The sequence below is a fragment of the Paroedura picta genome, chromosome 5 (genome assembly GCF_049243985.1).
Source record: "Paroedura picta isolate Pp20150507F chromosome 5, Ppicta_v3.0, whole genome shotgun sequence".
Classification (NCBI taxonomy): Eukaryota; Metazoa; Chordata; class Lepidosauria; order Squamata; family Gekkonidae; genus Paroedura; species Paroedura picta.
The window spans coordinates 88,162,518-88,187,812 of NC_135373.1; the positions used below are offsets into that span (position 1 = coordinate 88,162,518).

Sequence of the window (25,295 nt, forward strand, 5' to 3'; positions counted from 1 at the left end):
CTCTGAATCACAACAGTCTAAATTTCTGCTTTCAGAGCATCAACAAACTTCGCCTCTGGCTCTTGGCTTTGCCTGAAGGTTGATCATTATATATATATCCTTATCCATTGTTGTTCCTCTGTATATTATGAAACAGCCTAGGGGGTGGGACGTGTCCGGCTGTCCAAGTTAAAATAGGGCCAATCAGGGTGCAGCCGGCTTTGCCCTGATTGGCCCTGCCGCTGCAGCTCCCGCCCTCTGTCCCTGGACTCTAGCCTCTTTGCTCTCAAATGCCTCAGTGCCTGGAGCCAGCAGCAGGTAAGGAGAGAGGGCCCTGGGCAAAGGGTTGTGGTGGAGGGCTTGCTAACGAAGGCCTCTTGGCCTGCTAGGCTGGGCCTGTCGGCAAGGGCCTCCCGGCCTGCTGACTGCCTGCTAAGGAGATCTGTCCCGGCCCTGCTAACGAGGTGCCCAGGCCCTGCCTGCCCCCACTTGATCCAGCTGCAAGCTGCAGCCCAAATCCACCTTATGCTGCCGGGCCAGGGGAGGGGGGCCCTTTCAAGGCCTACTCTTAGGAATGGGCTTTGAAGCTAGTATACACACACACACACATCTACATATACATCTAAGAGCATCTTGTGGTGCAGTGGTAAGGCAGCAGACATGCAGTCTGAAAGCTCTGCCTATGAGGTTTGCTTCCTTTGCTTTGGAAGGAAGGGGGGTGAAAGGGAGGGTTTAAATGGCTGCCAACCATTTAAACTTAGCAGCTGACCTGAGGAACCTTGTTCAGCTTTTCATCATTGCTTAAAGGAGATATATTGTCCATTGATTATTATATTGTCCAATGATTAATTTTGTCTAGAATGAAGATTTGACAATACAATAAAGAACTTTCTGATCAGCCATATATAGCCTATAATCTGCTCTTGCTATTATACTGCAGACCCTAATAAACAGGCAAAGAGTAGACAACACCGTTAGAATTCTTGAATCATAGATATGCAGTGTTTTAAAATGTATGTTTTTGCTAAAGTGGCAAGCCCTTTGAACTCTGACAGGCTTTTAAAAAGCATTGGATCTCTTGAATTGTCACATCTGTTCTATTGCAGTGTCATCTGCACACATTTCTCTCTGAAATTTAGCTCCATACCACCACCCAGTGGGGTTCCTTGGTAAGGGATAAAAAACTTAGGCAATTCATGAAATATTTCAGTAGAGCTAGTTCCAGCTTTTCTCTTTCAATAAATTAGAAGTGTGTCTCATTTACCTACTTTGGAAGGCACTGTGTGAGTAGGAAAGGTGATTGAGCAAGTTAGTTAATGACAAGTTTAATAATTTTATTGGGGGTGAATGCTGCCCCCAAGCAAATACAGATGTATTCAATAGAAATCCAGTCTGGATCTTCTGATGTGTAGAGAATGTTTGGAACATGTATATAATTACATTAATAGGAAATGACCTTCAGATGAAGAGGCATTATAACAAGGCGTATCAGCAATTATTTTTGGTCCCGATTAGCATTCCTCCTCGTCACACATATATGAACCCAGAGACAACTAAAAGCCACTTCCCCACATAGTTATGATCCCTTTGTATGGTGTGCATATTATAGTCTATTGATTATAGTTAATAGTCTGTTGACTATATGATGATTTATAGATGTTGATGTACTCCCATAAGGCTATCTGCCTACATCATATCTATAACACAAATATTTTTCATTTGGAAAAAAATCACCCTTCTGCATTGCAAAATAATTTAGCAAATTTCAAGGATTTTCACATTAATTTTATGTGTATTGTGAAATGTCTCATGCTATATTGTACTAGACAGATTGGCAGTTCATTTACCATTATGAGAACCCTGAAGACAGATCTAAGGGGGAATGTTTCATTGTTATGGTGTGATCCTGCAGCAATGTGGAAGTGTTAGGGTTTTTTTTATTTTAATGTTTTGGTGTTGTGGCGTTTCCCCATAGTAACATGGAAGTCACACAATGCTTTTACCACATAATACATTTATACTTAATGGCCAGGAGTCAAACTGTACACACAACTGTTCCATACATAAACCCCCATGTATCCATCGCTCAAGCACAACTCCTGACAATAAGGGGACAAAGTGAAAGGGGCGACACTTCAGGCAAGCATACAAGGTAAATTACATCCATCCTTTTGGTAGAGTGCAACAACAATCTATTTTTATCTACTGCAGAATTTTCTTTGAAATGTCACATAGAATGTCTGCGCACACACAGTATTGGAGGTAGAATCCAGCTGTTGGGTAAGACTTATGATGATTGTTCAAATGATGGTTGTGCTATCAATATACAAGGTATGTCCAAATGTTTTCCCTTTATTTTTGAGACTACCATCTTTTCCCTCTTAATAAAACAGTAAGGGGTGTTGGGGTGGGCTCAGTCCGTGATGAGGAACGGCAACAATTGGTCCCATGGCCCTGGACTGACAAGCGGAAGGGCCAATCGGAAGGCGCAAAAGCGCCTTCCGATTGGCCCCTCATCAGGGCAGACCAAAATTCCATCCAGCCAGGGGCAATCTGGAGAAATGGCTGCAAGTCTGCTCCTGACCACCAAAGGGAGAGGAGGTCAGCAGGGCTGCCAAGTGGGATGAGAACAGAGGCTTGGACAGGCTGTGCCAGCCCTTTTCGCCCCAAGGCTGTCCTAACGGTCACGTCCAACTGTAAATTACCTCAGAACCCTGACAGAGCTGGCAGGAGGCTGCACAGCGCTCCCCCCCCCCCCTCAGGCCTGCTGCAAAGGAGCCTCTGACAGCCCCTGACTGAGGGGAGGGAGGCGTTTCCAAGAGCAATGCAGGGGAGCCTGAGGGCATTCCTATTGAGGGGGGGGACTATCCCCTTCTGCCAAACAGTTGGCTGACAGGGAGGCCACAGAAAAGCCCCTTTTCACTTAAAATACTGCTCTGGCCAGGGGTTAGACACAGCCAAGCCATGTGTCTTTCTTCTTTGCAACTCTCTGCAGGTTTGAGGCCACTGCACAGCGTTATTCTGCAGATGAAACTGTTTTTTTTGTCTCCTGTTTCATCTGCACAACCCTGTGCAGTAGGCCTCAACATTCAACCCCATGCCCTTACAGACTGGACAACTCCTCCCCTTCCTCTTCCCACTGCCAAGCTCTAGTGCTCGTTGTATTCTTGGATACAACGGGCTTTGCCCCTAGTATATAATATATGTTTGACCTGAGCATTCACTAAACTTTCAGTCCTGTCATATTCTGCCCATAAGATTTTGACAACTGTGATAAATTTTTTTGTAATTTGTTAGAAAATAGGTACTAAGGCCCTGACTATACACATACCATGCAAACTAAGCTACCAGAATAATTGGCACTACTTCAATGCCAGTGTATTAGGATGGCCACTACTTCAATGCCATCCTAATAATTCACCTACTTGGTCTACTACAAGCACTGGCAGAGCAGGCCACTCATTTCTCTTGTGTACTATCTGTATTAAAAAAAACCTGGGAGGATTGACTGATCCTAGAGGCAGTGGTAGAATAAATTATTTCAATTACACAGAGTATTTTATTAGCACCTGTTTTAAAAATAAGCATTCATGTTTTTTGCTGTATCTTCTGAAGAAGGTACTCCACTTGCAAGTTTAGATTGGGCTGCCCTCTTTTAGTCCTTTTACTTAATATTTTATATGTTTCCATTTTCTTTTGTTTGTAAAGCTTCTGAGCTCGTTCTTTCTCTTCCTTCCTTTTCATGGCAGCCTGAAATTTAAAGAGTAAATTAGAAGAAGCACAATTTCCTATTCCACATAATAGGCTGGATCCAATGCAAAATTTCAGCTTGCGCTACAGCTGTTGATCAAGCGGAGGTGTAAGAACAAACCATGGCAGCAGTTTGTGCTGTCAGTTATATCTACACACATACTCCTGTCTATACGACCAACTTATGGGCACCATAATATGTCCACATGTTTCTGCTTATACATTGCTGGATCCAAGCCAATATCTCTAATGGCACCAGCTGACAATATACAGACTGAAGACCCTTTTACAAGCAAAAAATATTTGTGCTGCTTCAAAAAACACATCCCAGATACTATCATACTGCTTGTGCCTAAATCTTCCAAAGATAACCATAAAAGAAATGGAGTACAGATAACTAAGTATTGAATATACAAGAATATACAAGTTCATCTGATGGTATACATCTTCATTGATTAATTATACCTATTAGACTATGTCTCACCTTCCCATGGTGTGCACAACACCAAGAGGCCTAATAAAAAACTAATCTATATCACCATTAAAATAGGTCTAAAAGTTCTGTATAGCTTTAAAGAACAAAACCAACACCTCAAATTGGCTTGGGAGTGAGAATCAGTATAATCACTGTTTGATTGGGGTTACGTTCCCATTAACTGGCTCTAACCAGCAGTTTAGCCACAGCACTCTGCATAGTTGCAATCTCTGAATATTCCCTCAAGAGTAGTACCGAGTGCACTGCAATTGTCCACTCTCAGACTGAGATAGGACTGGACACAGCTGGCGCACCAGCCAAACATGGGCAAAAACACTATAAACCACAAACACACACCTGATTTTCTAAGGTAACCATAATGTCAAGCAGCATTCATATGCCGTGAACCTGGCTTTCCAAGGGAAGTTAAATCCCATTCAGGACAGGAGAAATCACGTCCCAAAGTCCGCCATTCTACTAACTCAGAACACCCATGTTGTCAGGAATGAACTCTTATATATATGGGAAGACTACTTAGTTATCTGTACTCCGCTTCTTCTATGGTTATCTTTGGAAGATTTGGGCACAAGCAGTATGAGAGTATACATGCTCCAGAGAAGTCAGACTGCACTTCCAGAATTCATGCCAGGAGCCCAAAAGACATTTTTTGGTGGAAAAAAAACAACTGCCACAAATGATTCTGTCACATTTCTAAAACATCATAGACCCAGAGCACCTAACATACCATCTACATGTTGCCCTTAAGTTAAGGATTTAACATAAGATTTACACACCTCTTTTTTCGCATCCTTCTTAGCCTTTATTTGTTCATATTCTTCTTTTGCTTTTTGGTTTGAAGTTTTTGCTTTATGTCCTCTCTTTGTGATATTGTACCTGCAGAGACAAGAATTAGACAAACAAAAATTAATGACTTGCAAAGAGCCATGTTATGTTTCTCCAAATACACTTTAAGTGAAAGTTACAATGCAGAGGCCCATTCTGCATTATTCAAGATTCAAAATGACAATTTCCCAATCTTGAAGAACATCATAAACTCAGAATGTAGTCCTGAGCATATTACTTGAAAGTACATACCACCAAATCAATGTAAATGTCTATGCAAGCATAACTGAACCCAACTTAAGTACAATTATTATTTTTAATCCTATAATATCAATTTAATTCTAAAAATATGTTTCCAAGACACACAAAATATTTTGGAATCCTTTTGAAGGACTGTTGTTTGACTGAATAAAAAGCTAATATCTCAAGCAAATTCTATATTAGGGAAGGGATACAGAATAAAACTGCTAATATTGTAATGCCCAGGTCTATGAGGCTGACTCTAGTTCTAGTCACAATATCTCAAAAAATACATTTCAGAACTGGAAGAAGTATGGAGTAGGGAACCAAGATGATTATGGAGTTGGCACACCTGTCCTATGAGGGAAGACTGAAGAGTCTGGGACTTTTCAGTTTAGAAAGGAGATGAGTAAGGGGAGACATGATAGATGTTTATAAAATTATGCATTGAGCAGAGAGAGTTGACAAAGAAAATTTTTTCTCCCTTTCCCAAAATCCTAGAGGCATCCAATGATGGGTAGTAGGTTCCGAACAGACAAAAAAAACTACTATGCACAGAGAAATCAGAGTCTAGTAGCACCTTTAAAACCAACAAAGATCTATTCCAGGTATGAGCTTTAGAGTGCAAGCACTCTTCCTCACACATTGAATAAATCTTTGTTGGTCTTAAAGGTGCTACTGGACACTGATTTTATTGTGCTATACTTCAGACCAACACAGCTACTCATTACTATGGACAGAGAGTAATTAAAATCTACATCTAGATTTTAGACATCTAGACCCCAGAAATAAACAGTTTTAAAAGGGTGTTTAAAAGCTTTAAAAGACAACTGATACCCCATGAATATATCAATGGCTACTAGACATAATGACTGAGGGAACTTCTACATTCAGAGGCACTAATTCGCTAAATCCTGGAGCCAGGAGGCTACTTTGGGTAAGGCCTCAGCCTCTATGCCATATTGTTGGCCATCCAGAAGTACTGGATGACTACTGTGTGAGACAGGATTCTGGACTAGATGGACTACTGGTCTCATCCAGCAGGATCGCAAACTGACAAAATTTGGTAGCATCAAAAGGCTACTTACTGCATTTTACAATATTTGTGTATTCATTCTTACAAAGCACCTGTGAAGAAGTTTGCCATTTTCTCATCTTATAGATGACAAACACAAGTTGAATTACAATAACCACACACAAAACCCAAACTTTGCAGTACCTCAGCTCCAAAGCCCTACTTGTTTTAATGAAACAATGTTATAGGAATCAAATAAGACAGTGATAAACCACATGCTTTGACAATTTAATTGCTGACACTTCCAGTAAAAAAAGTGTGCAATAGACTTAAGATATGCATAGCTATGCTTTGATCCAAACACCCATTGAAAAATATAAAGCTCAAAAGAATAGCTGACTTGCTATATGTTGGCTTATCCACTGAACTAGACTTTTAAAACCTAGGCATATAACTCACAGTAGAAAAATTCTCACCAGATTACACTTGCCTCACATGGACAAAGAAATTTCAATGAAATTACTTACTTGGTTGTACTGATACTTGTTTCTTCCAATAGACGTATAACATTATTTTTAGGCTTATGCTGTTTTTTAAGCATTTCCTCTTCAGCTAAATAAAGATGCTTTAAGTGTTCTGGGTAATTATCTGTATATTCAACACTTTTCTGGGAATTAGCATATTTCTCTTTTTTCAATAATTTTTTGTAATCACGTTGAATCTTTTGCTTTCTCCAAAAGGCAAATCCTTTCCCTGAAATCAGGAAAAAAAACAAATAAATGCTTCAAAAATTAATATCTTTCAGCTCATAAAAGACAGGATTCTTTGCATCAATTAGAAATACTTTTGCATCAATTAGAAATATGACCATTTTATTATTAGCTATATTAAACATTCAGAGTATCAGCCTGTGTTAATAGCAGTGGAAGGAAGCTACACTATCACTATATATTATAAAGTTGTGTGCAGTCAACTCACTCCCTACCTGATTGGTCCTGGGAGTGCACTGCCAGTGTGGAGATACCATTCTGCCAATTAGGGTCAAGCAGTTCAAATTGCACTCTGCTAATGAGGTTTAATCAGTTCAAACTGCATGCAGGCACCACAATCCCTGTCTGATTGGCTCTCCCTGGGAGTGTGCAGCCAATAGGGAGAGAACATTCTTCCAATGAGGGCCAATTGTGGGGCTTATCTGTCCTTTTTTTCCTCTTCCTGTTGCTTGCTGGGTGGAAGGGGGTGCTGCTGATAAATTGTTCCATTCTCAGCTTCTTCCTACCCTCTATCTCCCCCACACAAGGGAGAGAAGCTAGCTGCTTCCTTTGCCTCCTGTGTTGGTCTCGCCTTTCAACTCTCTGCTAGAAGGAAGCACAGAAGAGCTGCAAGACAGGCATTACTACTAGGTTGAATTCTAGTCTTAAACTATTCCCTGGACCTGGTTTTGGAGGTATCAATGACTGGTCCATAAGCAGAACAATACTGGAATATGAGTTGCAGACAACTTCCCATGACTATAAATTAAGCTGAAAAGGAGGAAAAATTCACATCCTGCCTTTTGCAAAATAATGTTCATATATGCATACAATACAAAGAATGTACACATTGCCTTACAATTAGTCTTATTATGCATAAAGCTCCCATTACTCCATAAACATTAGTGACCCATATCATCACCATCACCATTCACCATTAGATTATAAAAGCAAAGGACAAGTAAACAAATTCAAATTAACTGGGTGGGCTTTAGGCAGCACAGTCTCAGCGTCCTATTCATAAAACGAGGGCAACAAATGAAAATTAGGTCGGAAAGCCTCGGCAAGCACGCTCAGGATGAGTCCCACTTCAAAAACTGGGACTTCTTTTGACCAAACAAGAAGAGTCCAGGAGGACCTTAAAGATTAACACAATGCAGGTATTACTGGACTCTTGTTCTTTTCTGTTACTTCGACGACTTTTAGGTGCCGGCTAAATACTTGTAAGCGACGCGATGAAACAGCTAACGCGAGGGACGGAGACCGAGCAAAAGGTCTCAAACCGACAACCCAACATCCCGGGGGGGGGCAATTCTTACCCTCCTGGACGCTCCCCTTCGCCGCTCGCGGATCTCGTCTCCATGGCTGTTTCCGACTACGCTGCACTTGCACATTCTGCGCTCCTGCAGTCCTCTTCTGGCGTGGAGGCTCTCTCCTCTTCGCGACCGGCGCCATCAAGAAACCACGTCGCAGCGCCAACTACGTCATCAAACACGCGCCCACTGCTCGCTTCCTGAGGCGGGAAATGCCTCTATCGGTGTTTGATTCCCGTTGTCTGAGAAGCCACCGCGCTAGCATTCACCAGAACGGCGGGAAAATGACGCCCCGCGTGTTGGATATGGACTCCCACCGGTACGATTAAGGCCACCTAAATCAAGCGCCGAATGAGCAGCGCCCCTGGGACTGGCACGCAGACTAGCTATGTCGCAGCGCCCCCCCGAAGCGCGCTTGGCCATCCCCGAGGCCGGCGAGCTGCTTCCTCCCGAGCCGTCCGCAGAGGCGGTCAGAGCGCGCGTGCGGGCGGTAGCCCGGTTTCTGCGGCGCATGCTGCCGCTGTGCCAGGCTCATACGGTGGAGTTTTTTACGCGCGGTCTGTGGGAGAAGATGGTGGCGCTTCCTGCGGAGGCCGTGGTGGAAGCATTGAGTGGGGAGAGGCTCCAGCAACTCCTGGAAGAGCCGCCTCCACAGTGCCCCCTGCAGGAGTCCGCCGGTAAGTACCGGGGAGGGGGCAAACTGCTTTCCCGAGATTTCCCCCCTGGCAAAGTAAATAGCCATTCTGCTCTTGACTATGGAGAGAGGGAACAATTTTAATGGTTTAAATAGTTGCATTTTTAAAAACTAGCCCCCACAAAGTAAAGTGGCTTTGAAAGTAGAAAACAGCATCGTAATTCTGGCCTCACCCTTGATATGGAGAGGCCTAAACTCTGCTGAGGGGGCTGAATGAATTTCTGTCCAACCTCATGGGTGGTGGGGTTTTTTTAGTTGTATGGATTTTTACAGTTACTGTTGTGATTGGCATCATTTTCAACAAGTCAAATGGTGAATTTCTGAAAGTATTAAGGATATAGATTCAAGCATTTTAGAGGGTTTATTTAGATCAGTGGTTCTCAACTTTCCTAATGCCGTGACCCTTCAGTACAGTTCCTCAAGTTGTGGTGACCCCCAACCATAAAATTATGCAAGTGTTCTTTCGCAGAAATTAAACCAAAACTGACCAATGGTGTGAAGTTCCATTATCAGGAATAGAAGCCAGACTAGATGTCTGCACTCTTAATCAATCTGATAATCAATGGACATACTCCAGAACAGATAAGTTTGATTGATTTGGTATCTAATCACCAGAGGTGCAGCCTCTGTTGTGCTGTATTTAGCTTGCAAGTTTCTCTTAATTGCAGTCCAATGTGAAGTGTATTCTAACAGTGCAACTTGAATGTTATGTGTATGTCAGATTGGCTGTTTAGAGAGCTTCTGACCTATTTGAAAGAAGACACTCTTGACAACAGTAAAGTAGATTCTAGAACAGGGTTTCCCAACCAGAGGTCCACGGGAGCTCCTGAGGGGGTCTGACTTAGTGGATTTAGCCATAACTCTGGGGGTCCTTGAAGCCACAGAAATTATTTCAGCGGCTTCTCCATTGTCTCTAACGGTTGAAAAAAGCTGATCAAGAGTAACTCTGTACTCCTCACATGCTTGGTACCATGTTTTCCCAAAAATAAGACCTACCTCTAATTGGTCCTTAGAGACAGGGCCAGCCTTAGGGGTGTTCTTATAGGGGTGTTCGCGGTAATACAGGGCGCCAGGCCAGCTGACATTCAAATCTGCAGCACACGTGTATGCTGTGCTGCTGTGCCACTCGTCTCCCTGCCAGCAGCAATACACACTGCAGAGCCCTCTCAAATGTATTCCCAACTCACTGTATCCTGTTTTCATTTTTCCCCCTTCATGAGAGCTTTTTGTGTCACTGGGTCTCATTTCACTAAACAGTGAATTTGCTGATTAAATTGCTTACTGCTTAACTTTTCTTGATTTAGCAAAGGAGGTGAACCCTAGAGAGTTTGGCACAGACTTCAGGATTGAATGTTTACTTTTCTTAGACTGTGAAACGTCATCGAGCTGAAACTTTCTCTTTGGGATTATCCTATTTGAGAAGACATTTTGACGTTGCACTCGAAAGCCCACACCCTGAATAAATCTTTGTTGTATTTAAAGGTGCTACTGGACTCTGATTTTATTATACTAGCTAACTAATCTTTCTAGTTCTTCTTGTTCCTTTCTCTTTTTAGATCAGATCTGAATTAACATTCAACCCGGATAAATGTCCACTTTACATGATAAGGAAAAAAAACAAATACGTTTTTAAAAATCACATAAGAAATACACAAACTAGTTCATTCCTCAAATTTAAGGTTGTGTTGTTCGCCAGTTGCCTTATCTGAATGTTTAAGTTCTAGCAGTCTCCAGCTGTGACTCTGTCTCCATTTATCAGAATTCACAGCATGGTAAGTTCACCTGCAGCTTTGAAGTGGATTGATCTTTCCTTCCTACCCACACAAATTAACTATTCCCTAATAAGTCTGTCTCTGTTGTTTTTCAAGTATAAGAAATGAGGCAGCAAAAGGATTATTTCTTATTTCATGTTTCACAATGTTGAAATATAAAGTACATCTGTTTTTTTATACACAATTTTTAAAAAGTAAACTTTCCCATGAATTATTTTAGTATTAACCCTTCCCCTGCTAAAGTTTGCTGCCTTGCATTTTTGTTTAATTAAAGTAAAAATCATTTAAGCTATAGCATGGTAGTAACATATAGGAAAGCAATAATGATGATGGTTAGAATCATAGACTCATAGAGTTGGAAGAAACCTCCAGGGTCATGTAGTCCAACTCCCTGAATAATGTAGGAACTCACAACTACCTGCCCACTCACAGTGACCTGAATTTCATACCCAAGTTTCTGTCAGATGACTATCTAGCCTCTGTTTAAAATCTTCCATAGGAGAACCCACCACCTCCCAAGGAAGCTGATTCCACTGAGGGACCACTCTAAGTGTCAGGAACTTCTTCCAAACATTTAGACAAACATTCTTTTGAATTTATTTCAACCAATTGGTTCTGGTCTGAGCCTCTGGGGCAACAGAAAACAACTCTGCTCCATCTTCTATATCAGTGGTCCCCAACCTATTTATCACTGGGGACCGGTCAACGCTTGACAATTTTACTGAGGCCCGGGGGGGGGTAGTCTTTTGCTGAGGGACGTTGTCGCTGCCTGAGGCCCTGCTCCACTTGCTTTCCCGCCGGCGCCCCTGACTTCCCGCTGGTGCCCACTGGGGGGAGCTGCCAGCAGCAGCTGCGCAGTGCCACGCCAAGAGGAAGCCTCAGCAATGGCGGCTGTTGGAGAGCATCAAAGGTGAGCGGTGGCAGAGTGGCAGGGCAGCCCCCGAGGCAGTAGCCAGGGATGAAAATGAGGAGGAGCTGCGGCCCGCTACTGACTGATACACGGACCGGTACTGGTCCCCGGACCGGGACTTGGGGACCACTGTTCTGTATGACAGCCCTTTAAGTATTTGAAGATGGTTATTATCACCTTTTAGTCATCTTCTCTCCAGGTTATTAGTTGATAAAATGTTAAAATTTTAACCATTAAGGCTGTGGTATGTAAAGATAAGTAAATAGCTAAGTTATCTAAACTAATAATTGTAGGGCAATAAGCTTTTAGAAGTTTATATTCCTTCCTCCATACCATAATGATTCAAGATTTGTTGAGATCCAGGAATTTTCCTGCTCAGCTAGTACTGAGCACTATACCAAAATTACCTTGTGGTGCTTACTTTTATTTCTTAAATAATTATGATTAGATTACCTGTCGCGTCCAGCAAGCTGCCTTGTGGTGGGTTACAACATTAAAAATCCCACAATAAAATATAAACCATCCCCAAACCATTCCGATTACCGACTAAACCTCCCCCACCCCGTATGTTCGACAACTCCCCTGTCTGATGCCTCAGGATGTGATAGGAGGACAGCCTGATGTCCCGACCAAACTGAGGAGGGGCCCTTGATCTTATTGCTACGCAGCCTCAACCAAATGCCCAGTGAAAAAGCTCCGTCTTGCAGGACTGCACAACTGCACAAGCTCTGTCAGTGCCCTTAGTTCTTCTGGGAGCTCATTCCACCAGGTTGGGGCCAGGACTGAAAAGGCCCGGCCCTGGTTGAGGCCAGAAATACTTCTCGTGGGCTGGGGACCACAAGCAGGTTCATACCCACTGAGTGCAAGGCCCTGAGGGGGCATAAGGTAATAGGTGGTCCCTCAGATATGTGGGGCCCAGACCGCAGATGGCCTAGAAAATTAACATCAAAACCTTGAACCTGATCTGAAGTGCAATGGTAGCCAGTGCAGCTGTCTCAGCACCAGCTGGATATGTGCCCTCTAGGGCAGGGGTAGTCAACCTGTGGTCCTCCAGATGTTCATAAACTACAATTTCCATGAGCCCCCTGCCAGCATTTGCTGGCAGGGGCTCATGGGAATTGTAGTTCATGAACATCTGGAGGACCACAGGTTGACTACCCCTACTCTAGGGTGTTCCAGTGAGGATACTAGCAGCTGCAATTTGCACAAGCTGTAATTTCCAGGGCAACAACAAAGGTAGGCCTGCATAGTATGAGTTACAGAAATCAAGCCTGGAGGTGACAGTTGCATGGATCACTGTGGCTAGGTGCTCAGAGGACAGGTAGAGTGCTAGTAGCTTCACTTGGTGTAGATGGAAAAACACCTGTCCGGCTACTTTCATAATCTCCCTCTATTGATAGGGAGGCATCCAAGATCACACCCTGATTCCATGTGGACAATGCAATATCAAGTTGCATCCGAGCTAGGCTGGGTAAGTGCTCTTCCTGGTCTGCCTCCCTCCTGCCCAACCACAGGACCTCCATCTTGGAGGGGTTGAGTTTCAGGCAGCTCAACTCCAACCATCCAGCCATGGCTTCCAAACATCTGGCAAATGTTTCTGGAGGAGAGTCCATTCAGCCGTACATTAGGAGATAGAGATGGGTGTCATCCACATATTGGTTACTGCCCAACCTAAAGCGCCACACCAGCCGGGCCAGCATGCCAACAACTTGTGGTTGACCACATCAAATGCGGCTGACAGGATGGCCAAGCTGCCCCAATCCAGTTGGCACCGGATATCATCTGTGAAGGCAATCAATACTGTCTCTACCCCATGGCCAGGATGGAAGCCAGACTGATATGGGTCGAATGCTGAAGTTTCTCCAAGAATGCAGCGGCCTTTTCAACCATCTTGCCCAGGAACGCAAGATGAGTGACTGGGCATTAGTTGGCTGGGTCCTGCGGATCAAGCAATGTTTCTTTTTTTTTTTTTTTAAGTAAAAGGCGAACCACTTCATTGCCTCTGGGAACTCTATGGATGACAGGGAGAGGTTCCTAAAGTTACTTTAGGTTACCTAAAGTTACTTTAGGAACTAATTATTTAGCTCTACAACTGAGTAGTACAGTATCCGACGTAGAATGTTTTTCACCTTGCCCTCTCTGTGATAAAAGTTTAGGAACAAGATGAATACATATGCAGGAAGTACCCCAAGTGAGCAGTGGCTCTTAACTTTTCTCTGTTGCTCTGTTTTGCTGTCCTGTTGACTGCACATTTGACAATCATCTGTTTGTTATATATTGAATAGGAAAAGTAGGTTCCACACACCCATACTATCCATAGTTAACATGTTTTTTGTGTTGTATGTATATATACTTTATTTTAAATGCTTTTTAATGCTGAATTGTTTTAAATATTTGAGGTTTGCTGCTTTGGGGGTCCTATTTGGATGGAAAGGCAGCATACAGAGGATTTAAATAAGTAATTGCAGCTATTTCTTCTGTTTCTCAATACATCTTTCAGGGATATTTGACCTAGCTTATTGTGAAGATTCTGTTATTAAAATTACAATATGAAGCCATGTAAGATCAGTTAATGAAAACAGAAATTTTCCCGTGTATATTTCCATATACTGATCATTCTCTTGAATTGTGTCACATTCTTGTTGGTATTAATAAATAACTTTCCCCCTTCTTTCCTTACAGATGGTTGTGATTTTTCCAACATTTTCTGTGAAAATTCTCAGAAGTTGGTCAATGTGCGTGCTTTTGCTCTGGCCGCCAAGTACTACTCCATGCCAAATCTTGGAGTGTGTACTTCTTTAGAAGACATGCTTAAAGCATTGAACAGACAACAGCAGCCAAAATCTGGTAAATAATAATTTAATTTATGCCACAGTCTAAAGTATTTAGTGCTTTGCATAATAATGAGTCATATTCCACTGTTTATGTTGGCTTATATTTTTAAGTATTGTTACTTCATCCCCAAGCAATTTCTATGCAGGGTACAAAAATATTTGGAAAACTTATGAGCCAGGTAGGAGGAAACACCTGCTCCCTAAACTCTGAAGCAAACCTGGTTTAGTGACCATGTTCAGTATGTCCGGTGCTATTGACTCCTGGACATCTGGATTTTGCATCCTTGTTGTATGGTTAGTCTTCCAGTTCATACTTTTCCTGTTTGCTTTCCTGAAATTTCAACTTCATTGCCTTACATTTCCTTCCAATTTGTGGAAGAGTCCCATTGGATTAAATAGATGAACATGGAATCACCCGTGGGTCATCTGCATAGGAAATTTTGTAGACATTGGCTCTTATTATCTCTCTCTCTTTTAGAAGTTTGATCACTAGGATCTTTATATGTTGAGTGGTTTTCAAACTTTCCTTGATTTTGATTCTGTATTCCAGAAAATAGGCACATCTGTTAGTCGTAGCAAAAAAATGCTTTATCAAATAGCATTTTAAAAGATCTTGTACACAATGAAGTATGTCACAGCATTCAAGCATATTGTGCTGAGAACTTTCATGTGTTCTTTTCATGATTTTCCTTATAATAAAAGAGAAATACTCCTGAGTAATTACTTTGAAGAGTTTGGCTAGAAATAGCCAAAGAAACATAGAAGTATGTCATCTACATCTAGGTTACATTTTCAAAACTATCCTTTTCCTTAAAAAATTAAGTTGGTGCTGCTTTTGGATTACCAGTTGTAAAGCACTGGCTGCTTGAAAGATCAATAGGCTTGAGTGGTTGGTTCCTGTTTATCATTTCATAGTTAATTGGTGTGAATGTGATTTGTTTTTTGGAAAAGGATATTTTATGGGGGAGGAATCACTAAATCAGATTTTGAGAAATGGCAGATAGCCGGTGATGTATTTGTTCTGAAATTTTAAAGTTCATGCACTTGGAATCTAAACCTGTTTTCCCCTTGATCAGATGTAGAAATGAAAACAGATGACTTCATGAATAATAAGAAGTCACATGAAGTGCAGTTGATGTCCACACTGGTGGATGGCATTGCAAAGTATAATGGCTTAAATCAGGTAAGAATTTGGTAAGAATTGGCATAAAATTAATACTGCATGCTTGTTTGTTAAATACATGTCTGTCTACAGGGTAGGACCCGTGAATGAACTGCTGCCTATTGCAATCAGCTAGTGCTACGTAGAATACCTTTGGTGAAGGATTAAATAGTTTCAGAGTCAGATCCATGGACACACTACAAGTGAACCAAATTTAGAACTAAGGCAGGCTACTAGAGTAGCCTTCAGTATTGCTCCAGTTTTAGTCATGAGCCTGCATGCGTTCTGGAATACTGTGACTGAGGACCTGAATCCCTAGGGAAATCTAGTTAGACCATTATTGCTTTCTTCTGATCTGTATGTTCTGTCCTTCGATCATAGCACCTTGAGGCACAGTATGGTGATTCAGCTATTATGCTGGAGGCTGCAGTGACTTTTAGAGTTTAATCAGTAACCTGAGTATATTGGAAGGAAGAGAGGAGACAGCATAGGAAATACCATTTTTGCTTTAGTGGAGGAGTCTGAGCAAGTATTCTAGTGTAATTCACATTGGTCTAGAACAGCTAGTACTGTGATTCTTCAAGCTTTTGGTATCTTCCAGTTCCTCTTCTTTGTCTCTGCTCCTTATCTCTGAGAATCTTGAATATATTTAAGATTCTGTCTTGCAACAAAGAAGTCAAACCATAAATCTAAATGGGCAAATTTAGGACCTATGTGTTCAGTCGTGATATGTGGGCTTTATTTTTTTCTCATATCGGTTTCCTCAGAATTTCATGGTGATTTGTATTCTATACATGAGCCATAGCAGCACAGTGATTAGAGTGTTAGACTAGGAACTGAGAGACACACGTTCAAAGCCCTGCTCTGCCATTGAAACCTGCTGGTTGACCTTGGACCAGCCACAGACTCAGTCTAACCTACCTTGTGAAGTTGTTGTGAGGATTCAGTAAAGGAGAGGAGAACTATGTACCGTATTTGCCGGCGTATAAGACGACCCCCAACATTTCAACTCTAAATATAGAGTTTGTTACATTACATTACAGTACTATGGGCCACTATGGGGAACTATGTCTATCCCAACTGAAGTGCACCCGGCGTATAGGACGACCCCCTCCCCACTTGGAGGCATGTTTTTAAGAGGGAAAAAGTAGTCTTATATGCCAACAAATACTGTAAGTCATTTGGGTTGTCTATGGAGGAGAAAAGCAGGATATAAATGATGTCAATAAATAAAAACAAAATATTCTGTTATTAAACTTATAAAATGGGCAGTCACAATTCTATAGGCAAGACAAGGATATTCGGAAAATTATTTTTGCTTGGGTTGTCGATATGGAAGACTTAGGGTTTTTAATTTCTGTGATAACATATCCCTACATAACTTGAATTGGAATGTTTTTTCTCAAAACTGCTATTTCATGTAAAAATTAAAATTAAATTAAAATAAAATTAAAATAAATAATTAAAATAAATGAGTATCTTAAATCATAAATGAGTACTAGAATGCTAGAATGGCCTAATTTATGATTTAGATTATTAAGGAAATTGATATATTTCCTAACCATGTGCTAAAACAAACGGCAGATTGGTTTGCGGCTAAATAGAGCCTTCTATAAGTAACAGTACAATTCCAACCTGTGATCATGTATTCACCATGGCTTTTTTCACTACAGAATTGTGTCTGCTTCGACAAAAAGAGTCAGACCACTCCTTGGCTTTCCTTGTACATGTGCAAAAATAATAAACCAGCCATTAACTAAAGATTAAGGTTACAATTTTATGCATACTTGTTTGAAAGTAAATCGCTCTGAATACTGAAAACTCAGGTAGTTCAACATCATCCATATGGGGTCTGTGGATAATTTGTAAGACACAGGATGGTTTCTCCTAGTTCCTGTGAAGATTCACTACTCTACGTTCGGTAAATACCCCACAATACACCATAAAATCACAACTGGTTTTGTGTAATTTTCTGAAGTCATATGTTTTTTCTTAATGGTGTGTTTCAAAGCATAAGTTATCATATGCCTGAACAGTTTTCATTACGCTTAGGAATGAACCATAGGTCTATATAGTTCTTTTAGGTTTATAAAATGGGCATTTATTCGTGTAGAGTAATATTGTTTTTCTCATCTAAAGCCATCTTTTTGAGGAGACTGTGGTGTACCAGATGATTGAAATTGTCTTTGGTTTTACCCTTGTGCCTAATAATATATAATGGGTGGTAGAAAATACTAGTCTGGTGTTGCTGTTAGTCATCGTATAACAAAATCAAGCAAGCATAAATTCAGTATTCTTATTTCTAATGCAATTCCCTTAAAATTAGGTAGATGACATAATTGTAAGAAATACATTTACAGTTCCTTTGGGCACTTTCATTTTAAATGAAATGACCACATTTTAGATTTCTTACATTAGACACGGAGAATATTATAATAATACCATTCAACATATGCTGATATGCAGGTTATAAAGAAGAGTCAACTGTAAGAACTATGAATTATTCTAAATTGGTCAAGTTTGAATTTTACAAATAGATTGCAATTATATATCACAACAAATAAATAAAAACAAAAACTTTAAACCATACTTTATAAATTAAACTCTGCTTTAGTATAATGTCAGTGTGGCCTATTCAACACATTGTGGTTTCTTGGTGAATATTATATCGAGGTTCTCAAAAACACGGTTTTCATCTAGGCATATTTAGTACTAACTGTGGTTTGCTGTGATGTCCAAATCTAGAGATGCTGGCTTGTTTAATAGCACTACCACTTTGTGAAATCAGCTTTCGATAATGCTTCTTTAGGATGTGCCCTCCTTCCCCCTCCCTCCTCTCTATTCCTCTACCAGTGATTCCTTACCAAAAGGACTGCAGTTCCAACCTCTTCAAGGAGAACTACATTTTGAGCTATTGTGGAATTGGAAAGTAGTTTGTGCAGCCTCCTGCCAGAAGTCAAAATCATGCTGTGGTTCTCAGCTGTGGCAGCCATCTGTAAACTCGCTTATTTCTTTAGCTCACAGTGATTTGGCTGCCAGAATCCCATTATTTCTCCTGTTTCACTCTCAGTAGCGTATGTACCGTCCTGTCACATGGTTATGGTGGATCGCAAGCTGAGATGCAGCTTCCCTAATAGGATGGGTATCAGTAGCATGGTATGTAAGTATGTATTCCACATTACCTGTGTGGGCAGATGTTGCTTCCATCCATAACCATAAATAACACAGAAATCACTGCAAAATGATGGTAGGATTTTCCCTTTGGGCAACATGTACACGAGTCTTCAGAATACCACTTGAAATGACTTTTAAAAGTCCTTTTGTGAATCTTCTTGCCTCAGTGATTGGATCAGTCATAAGTAGTTCAGTGCTTTTGCATTGTGATGTTCTTCACTACTAGGAAAACTTGATTCCAATTTAGGAAACATCAGTTAATCTTTTCTTCTCTGCAGGGGATGAAACAGCAGACCTTTTCCCTGTTCTTTTTTCTTTGTTTCAGAGACCCAAGCATTGTTTGCTCACAAAAGCAAACATTGATTTATACTATATTATTAAGCCTTTTGTAACCTGGAGCAAGTATCTAGGGTCTACTTAATTTTAAAAGCTAACGGTATAGATAAATAGATAAACCTTAATTTTAAAATATGGATGCTTACCAGGCTACTTGAATCAGAATGTGAGACAAAAGTCTTCAGCCTTATTCCTTGCATATTACTGCTGGAAAGTATACCTTGCTGACTAATCTAGAGATTCTTACAGTTTATCATAATAAACTATGTTTTGTTGAAAATTATTTCAACAAAAAATTCCTTTTTTCAAAAGTAATTTTTAAAAACATTATTTGATATCAGTCGAACAGGCAGGGCTGTTGTAGTTTTTAGGACTGAAGATTTATTGTCACTAAAAAGCTTAGCCTGGTTGCATTTATGTTTTTTGTCTTGTTGCTCACAAAAGCAGTGTTTGGCCATAGTACTTAACCCAATAAAGCTTTCATTATGTCTTGGAAATTTCATTTTAATAGTTTATACTTGGCATTGCTCTTCCAAGTTGAGTCAGTGGCATGTCAACAGGGATTAGCTTTTTCCAGTATGTTTTATTTCAATGTGCTTAACATAACTTTCTCTGCTCTTTTCAGAAGGGAACACAAATATTCATTACATATGTATGGTGTGGATGTTTTTTCCTCTTGTTTAAAAGGTCTAGAAATGGTTTGTCAAAGTAGCGCTAGCAAGTTCATAGCCACTAGATGTCAGTAGAGGAAAGCACAGACAATTTGCTTTTGGAGCCTTTTCTTAGTAGAGTAGCACAATGGTGAAGAGGCTGGAAGAATGGAGATATTATAAAATGTTATTAATAGATGATGGCACATTTTCACTTGATCAAAATGGATAGTTGTTTTAGTCTTTGTGTAACAGTAGAAAAGAGGAAGCATCTGGTAGCACCTTAAAGATTAACAAAATTTGTGACAGGGTAAAGCTTTTGTGAGTCTCTGGTCACTTCTTCGGAATAATTCCTCACTTCTTCATTTTTCTGTTTATCTCTATTTTGGACAGTATTTGGCTAGGGGTATCTTGTAGCTGATACCCCTAGCCAAATACTGTCCAAAATAGAGATAAACAGAAAAATGAAGAAGTGAGGAATTGCCGGCTCAAGGTTGACTCAGCCTTCCATCCTTCCGAGGTCGGTGAAATGAGTACCCAGCTTGCTGGGGGGTAAACGGTAATGACTGGGGAAGGCACTGGCAAACCACCCCGTATTGAGTCTGCCAAGAAAACGCTGGAGGGCGTCACCCCAAGGGTCAGACATGACTCGGTGCTTGCACAGGGGATACCTTTACCTTTTATCTTGTAGCTGAGAGGGATGCGGAATGTGTTATTTATATATATGTGCATATTGTGTCTTTTCTCGTATCAGATATGTATTATGTGTTCATACCCCATTTCTCAGAAGAATATCTAAGGTGGCTAGGGTTTTTTCTTGGGGGGGGGGTTGGATATAAGTGCTCAAGTTGATGCTGTATCATTAAGTACCTTAAGAGAAGCCTCCCTTTATAGGCAACTTTCTCCTTCTCCATTAAACATAAGTATGATAAATAAATAAATCTTCTAGTTTAAAAAGGTAAAGGTATCCCTTGTGCAAGCATCAAGTCATGCCTGACCCTTGGAATGACGCCCTCCAGCGTTTTCATGGCAGACTCAATACGGGGTGGTTTGCCAGTGCCTTCCCCAGTCATTACCGTTTACCCCCCCCCCCCAGCAAGCTGGGTACTCATTTTACCAACCTCGGAAGGATGAAAGGCTGAGTCAACCTTGAGCCAGCTGCTGGGATTGAACTCCCAGCCTCATGGGCATAGCTTTCAGACTGCCTGTCTGCTGCCTTACCACTCTGCGCCACAAGAGGCTCTTCAGTAACATTACAACATTTTAAAACATTTAACCATTGATGAACTGAACATTTAACCATAACTTAACAGGTTGTCAGACAATATTTTATGAGATTTAATGTATCCTGTGATTATTTTATGTTATGTTGCACTACGGTTTTAAAATGTGATTTGCTATGGCTGTGAGCTAATGCAATCAACTTGACTTGACATTTTCATACCCAAAACTATTAAATTGTGTCTCACCTTGTATACTGTCATTTTAAAAAAATGTATATTTTGAAATTGAATGTCAGTGCGAAAAATGGGTTATAGATAATGTTTGGTATTAACATTTGAACCAAACCATTTTCATCTTTAAGGCCTCTCAGACTAGCTTTGTCCTTCATACTGAAATTAACAGCTATAAGCACTGTAATCATAATAAAATAAAAGTATGGATCATATAGTATTAGTATACTTAATGATGTTTTCTTTCATATTTTTCATATATAAACAATAAGGTTAAACCGATCTCCAGAACTACAATAATTTTAAATGCATTAGATGAAAGTTAGCTATCTTGGGAGATTGGAAAGGACAACATGACATCTAGGCCAAATTGCACACCATGTTATTAATTAATCTTCAAAGCATGTAAGATGCCACCAGAAATTCCAAATGATATAAATGCACATGAAAGCCACAATATAATCTGTCAGTAATTTCCCTTACAGAAGAGTAACATACTGGGATGGCTATAAATAGAATAATAAAACAGACATGCAGTCCATCCTGACCAGCATCCTATGACAGCTAATAAACTTGAATGTATTAACTTAGGATACTGCTTCATTTGATACTACCAAAGAGGCGGTTCAGGAAACAGGACACTCCTTGGATTCAGTCTGGGGTGAGACTAGAAGTGGGTCCAAGGCTCAGATGTTCCCTCACTACCCCATTCACTGCTGTGAGAAGTGTGTGTGTGGGGGGGGGGGGACTCATTGTCAAAGAAACACAGAATAATAATAAAAGAATATATATGGCACATTATATATAGCTCTCTATATAGCTATTTATAGCACATATAGCACAGCTTGGGACCACCCCAGATAGGGCCGGATTCCATGTGGAAGTGGGAATTCAGCAGAGTCGCCTGAAACTCAACACCTCCAAGACGGAGGTCCTGTGGTTTGGCCACAGGGGAGCAGGAGAGGAAGCGCGCTTACCCTCCCTGGCAGGGACGCAACTTAAAATCGCGCCTCAGGCCAGGAATTTTGGGGTGACTATTGATGCCTCCTTAACACTCGAGGCTCAGGTCAAGAAGGTAGCCAGCCAGGCTTTTTTCCATCTGTGCCAAGCTCAGCTACTAGCGCCATACCTGTGATCCGAACACCTGGCCACAGTGATCCATGGGACAGTCACCTCCAGAATAGATTTCTGTAATTCGCTCTACGCTGGCCTGCCCCTGCGCTTGATCAGGAAGCATCAACTGGTACAGAATGCAGCTGCTAGGGTCCTCACTGGTACATCTTGGAGTGCCCATATCCAGCCTGTGCTCAGGCAGCTGCACTGGTTGCCGGTTATTTTCCGGATCCAGTTCAAGGTTCTGGTTTTGACCTTCAAGGCCTTATGAGGTCTGGGCCTGGCGTATCTGAGGGACCGCCCTAAGCCCCCCGCAAGGCCTTATGCTCTGTGGGTACAAACTTATTGGTCATCCCCGGCCCCAGAGAAGCACGCCTGGCCACGATCAGGGCCAGGGCCTTTTCGGTCCTGGCCCCAACCTGGTGGAATGAGCTCCCAGAGGAGCTGCAGGCCTTGCGGGAGCTCTCAGCGTTCTGCAGGGCCTGCAAAACAGAGCTCTTCCACCAGGTCGTGGGGTGAGGCTGGGCCGCATGGAAGATCTGGCCCCCCTTACAGTGGCAGTAGTGTACTCCATCTGGCACCCCCTGTCCTCTCTCCCCCTCGAGTGGGCTACTAAGGCATAGATTAGATACGACCTGAGTTTTTTACCACATCTTGTTCTATTCTCTGGGGATTTATGTATGATATGTTTTATATGTTTTATTGTATGTTTTTATTGGGGGTTTATGTCTGTAACTTGCCTTGGGCCTCCAGGGAGAGGTGAGGAATAAATCTAATAAATAAACAAACAAATAAATAAATTAGACCCACACGCAAACAAGCAGTGATCACAGCCTAATCGGTCATGCAGAAGACGTCACAGTGAGTATATAATCACTGTGAGTATATAATCTATGAGGGGCTTGGTTTTGATATAACATGCACTTTATTCAGAAAGCCATAATCTGTGTTATTTTAAAAGTTGCATTATTTTATCAAAATATTCTTGAATCTATTTTCTAAATAAGAATATTTGCTACTTTTTTATTCTTTTTATCCACATTCTAGGTGATTGACCTGGGCTCTGGAAAAGGCTACCTGAGTTCCTTCTTGTCAATGCAATATAATCTGAAGGTTTATGGAATTGATTCTTCAAATACAAATACTCACGGAGCTAATGAAAGGAACAGGAAATTGAAGAAACACTGGAGAGCCTATCAAAATCAGGCAAGAGCAAATGTCAGAGGCCAAGTGTTCGAAAAGAAAAAAAAGAGACCAGAACAAGATAAAGAGAAATGTAAAGCAAATATCAGTGAACAGCTCTTAAGTACTAATAACAGTCTCCAAAGTCAGGCACAGGTGGCTACTACAGATTTTGTTGTTTTTGAAACAGCTGATATTTTCACAGACTCCAATATGTCTATTACTAGCAAGCAATATGAACTTTCCTCTGGGGCTCAGCTGCAAGTCAATGAGAACAACCTTTCAGAAAATGCGTTTCTAAATATTTTGCCTGCTGATGCTGTGGAAACAGACAATTCACCCAAAAGTAAATACAGGGAGCTCTGTGAAGAGGAGAAAGAACGAAGGAAGATGGCATCTCTTAAAGCCAAAGCAAGCAGGTCAAAGGAAGCTAATATATATTCTCCATTAACATCCTATATCACTGCGGAAACAGAGCTAAGTGATATCATTGCAGATCTGGAGGTTATTGCATTTGTTATCCTAGTTTGTATTTACTAAAACTTGATGCTTGAAATTAAAGGTGGGCATGAACCTGAAAAAATGGAGGTTTATGTGGGTTCATGTGTTGGGGGGTGTCATAAACCTCGAACCCTGAACTTACATGAACCCCATTGTGTTCGTGGATCGGTTCAGTTTATTGGGTTTGTTATGTGATAGGCTGTCTCCCAATGTACTAAATATGTGACATTCACTGTAGAGCCTCCTGAGTGCATCAGAACATGAGTTCTAATTGTGGGCCACCCCTCACCCCTTCGCCTCTAGAAGGGGCATCCCTAGAAGGGGCACCCATCCACCTACTCACATCACAGGTCCAGGCAGGAGCAGCGTGGGCTGATGATATCTCCCATGTGAGACAACATCTGTTTGCTCTGCACACTGGTGGTGGGGCAGGACAGTTGATTCATGGCACAATTTGAGAGATCAGGCCACGTGGCATTCTTGAGTGTCCAGTACTCTAGGGGATTTGAGTTGGGGGCTCAGGTAGGTATGACTTCACCATGACCTCGGCCAAGTCTTCCTCAAGAATTTGCCTGATACCACCTGCCTCCCGGGTCATCACTGAGGACCAGTAGTGGCCTTCCCCTGGTGTTGGGTTACTGTGTTCTCAAGAGGCAGACATTCCTCCTTACCGCTCACAGCACCACGTTGGGGACTTCTGGTTTATCAGATGCCCTGTCCTATTGATTGTATGACCTTACACAGGGTAATCTTCCAGGAGCCTCATGGACTATAAATAACGACATATAGCTATTGTATATTTTTGGACAATTCAGTGCAAATTGTTGGCCACTGTATGAGAGAGGATGCCAGAATAGATGGACCAGTGGCTTTATCTTTTAATGTTCCTCCCAAGTCCGTCTACATTGCTCTTCCCACTGGAAATATGGTGGGTGGTTATACAGAACAGCAGTCTTAACAGTGGCACCTATTCTCTTCAGCCCTCTCTCAAATGAATTTCACATTGATCCCTAACTCCCATTTGTGCAGTGGTAAAGGCAGTACTTTTCCAGAGAATATCCGATGCCCTAATGTTTTTTAACCTATGTGGATCCATTGATTGTTATGGTTCAGGCAATGGACCTGGACATGATATGTGATTTGATGGTG

At 41.4% G+C, this 25,295-nt stretch overlaps 2 protein-coding genes across 5 annotated transcripts in view; one reads left to right on the top strand and one right to left on the bottom strand.

The window, feature by feature from the left end:
- Positions 1-3,506: 3,506 nt before the first annotated feature.
- Positions 3,507-8,523, bottom strand: CCDC59 (coiled-coil domain containing 59). The gene is made up of 4 exons (XM_077338948.1): positions 8,371-8,523; positions 6,830-7,055; positions 4,999-5,098; positions 3,507-3,729 (listed from the first exon to the last, which is right to left on the bottom strand). Exons 1-4 carry the CDS (start codon positions 8,504-8,506, stop codon positions 3,568-3,570), a joined length of 624 nt encoding a protein of 207 aa, XP_077195063.1. The 5' UTR covers positions 8,507-8,523; the 3' UTR covers positions 3,507-3,567.
- Positions 8,524-8,752: 229 nt separating this feature from the next.
- The window catches only part of METTL25 (methyltransferase like 25), a 53,021-nt gene continuing 36,478 nt past the window's right edge, over positions 8,753-25,295 (top strand). The window contains exons 1-5 of one of the 4 annotated variants that reach the window (XM_077338946.1): positions 10,621-10,830; positions 13,141-13,211; positions 14,423-14,587; positions 15,651-15,757; positions 23,511-24,149. In XM_077338946.1, coding sequence (XP_077195061.1) covers positions 14,512-14,587; positions 15,651-15,757; positions 23,511-24,149 — 822 coding nt within the window. In that variant the 5' untranslated portion in view covers positions 10,621-10,830; positions 13,141-13,211; positions 14,423-14,511. Of the gene's footprint in view, positions 9,042-10,620; positions 10,831-13,140; positions 13,212-14,422; positions 14,588-15,650; positions 15,758-23,510; positions 24,150-25,295 lie in introns of those variants that run through there. The other 3 variants (XM_077338944.1, XM_077338947.1, XM_077338945.1) reach the window with 3 other exon arrangements.

Excerpts from the sequence above, each read along its gene's own strand:
- CCDC59 (XM_077338948.1), bottom strand. The coding sequence starts at position 8,506 with ATGGCGCCGGTCGCGAAGAGGAGAGAGCCTCCACGCCAGAAGAGGACT. Across the intron at positions 5,099-6,829 it reads ACAAGTATCAGTACAACCAA|GTACAATATCACAAAGAGAG; the intron begins GTAAGTAATTTC and ends TTGTCTCTGCAG. Across the intron at positions 3,730-4,998 it reads AGAAGGATGCGAAAAAAGAG|GCTGCCATGAAAAGGAAGGA; the intron begins GTGTGTAAATCT and ends TTTAAATTTCAG.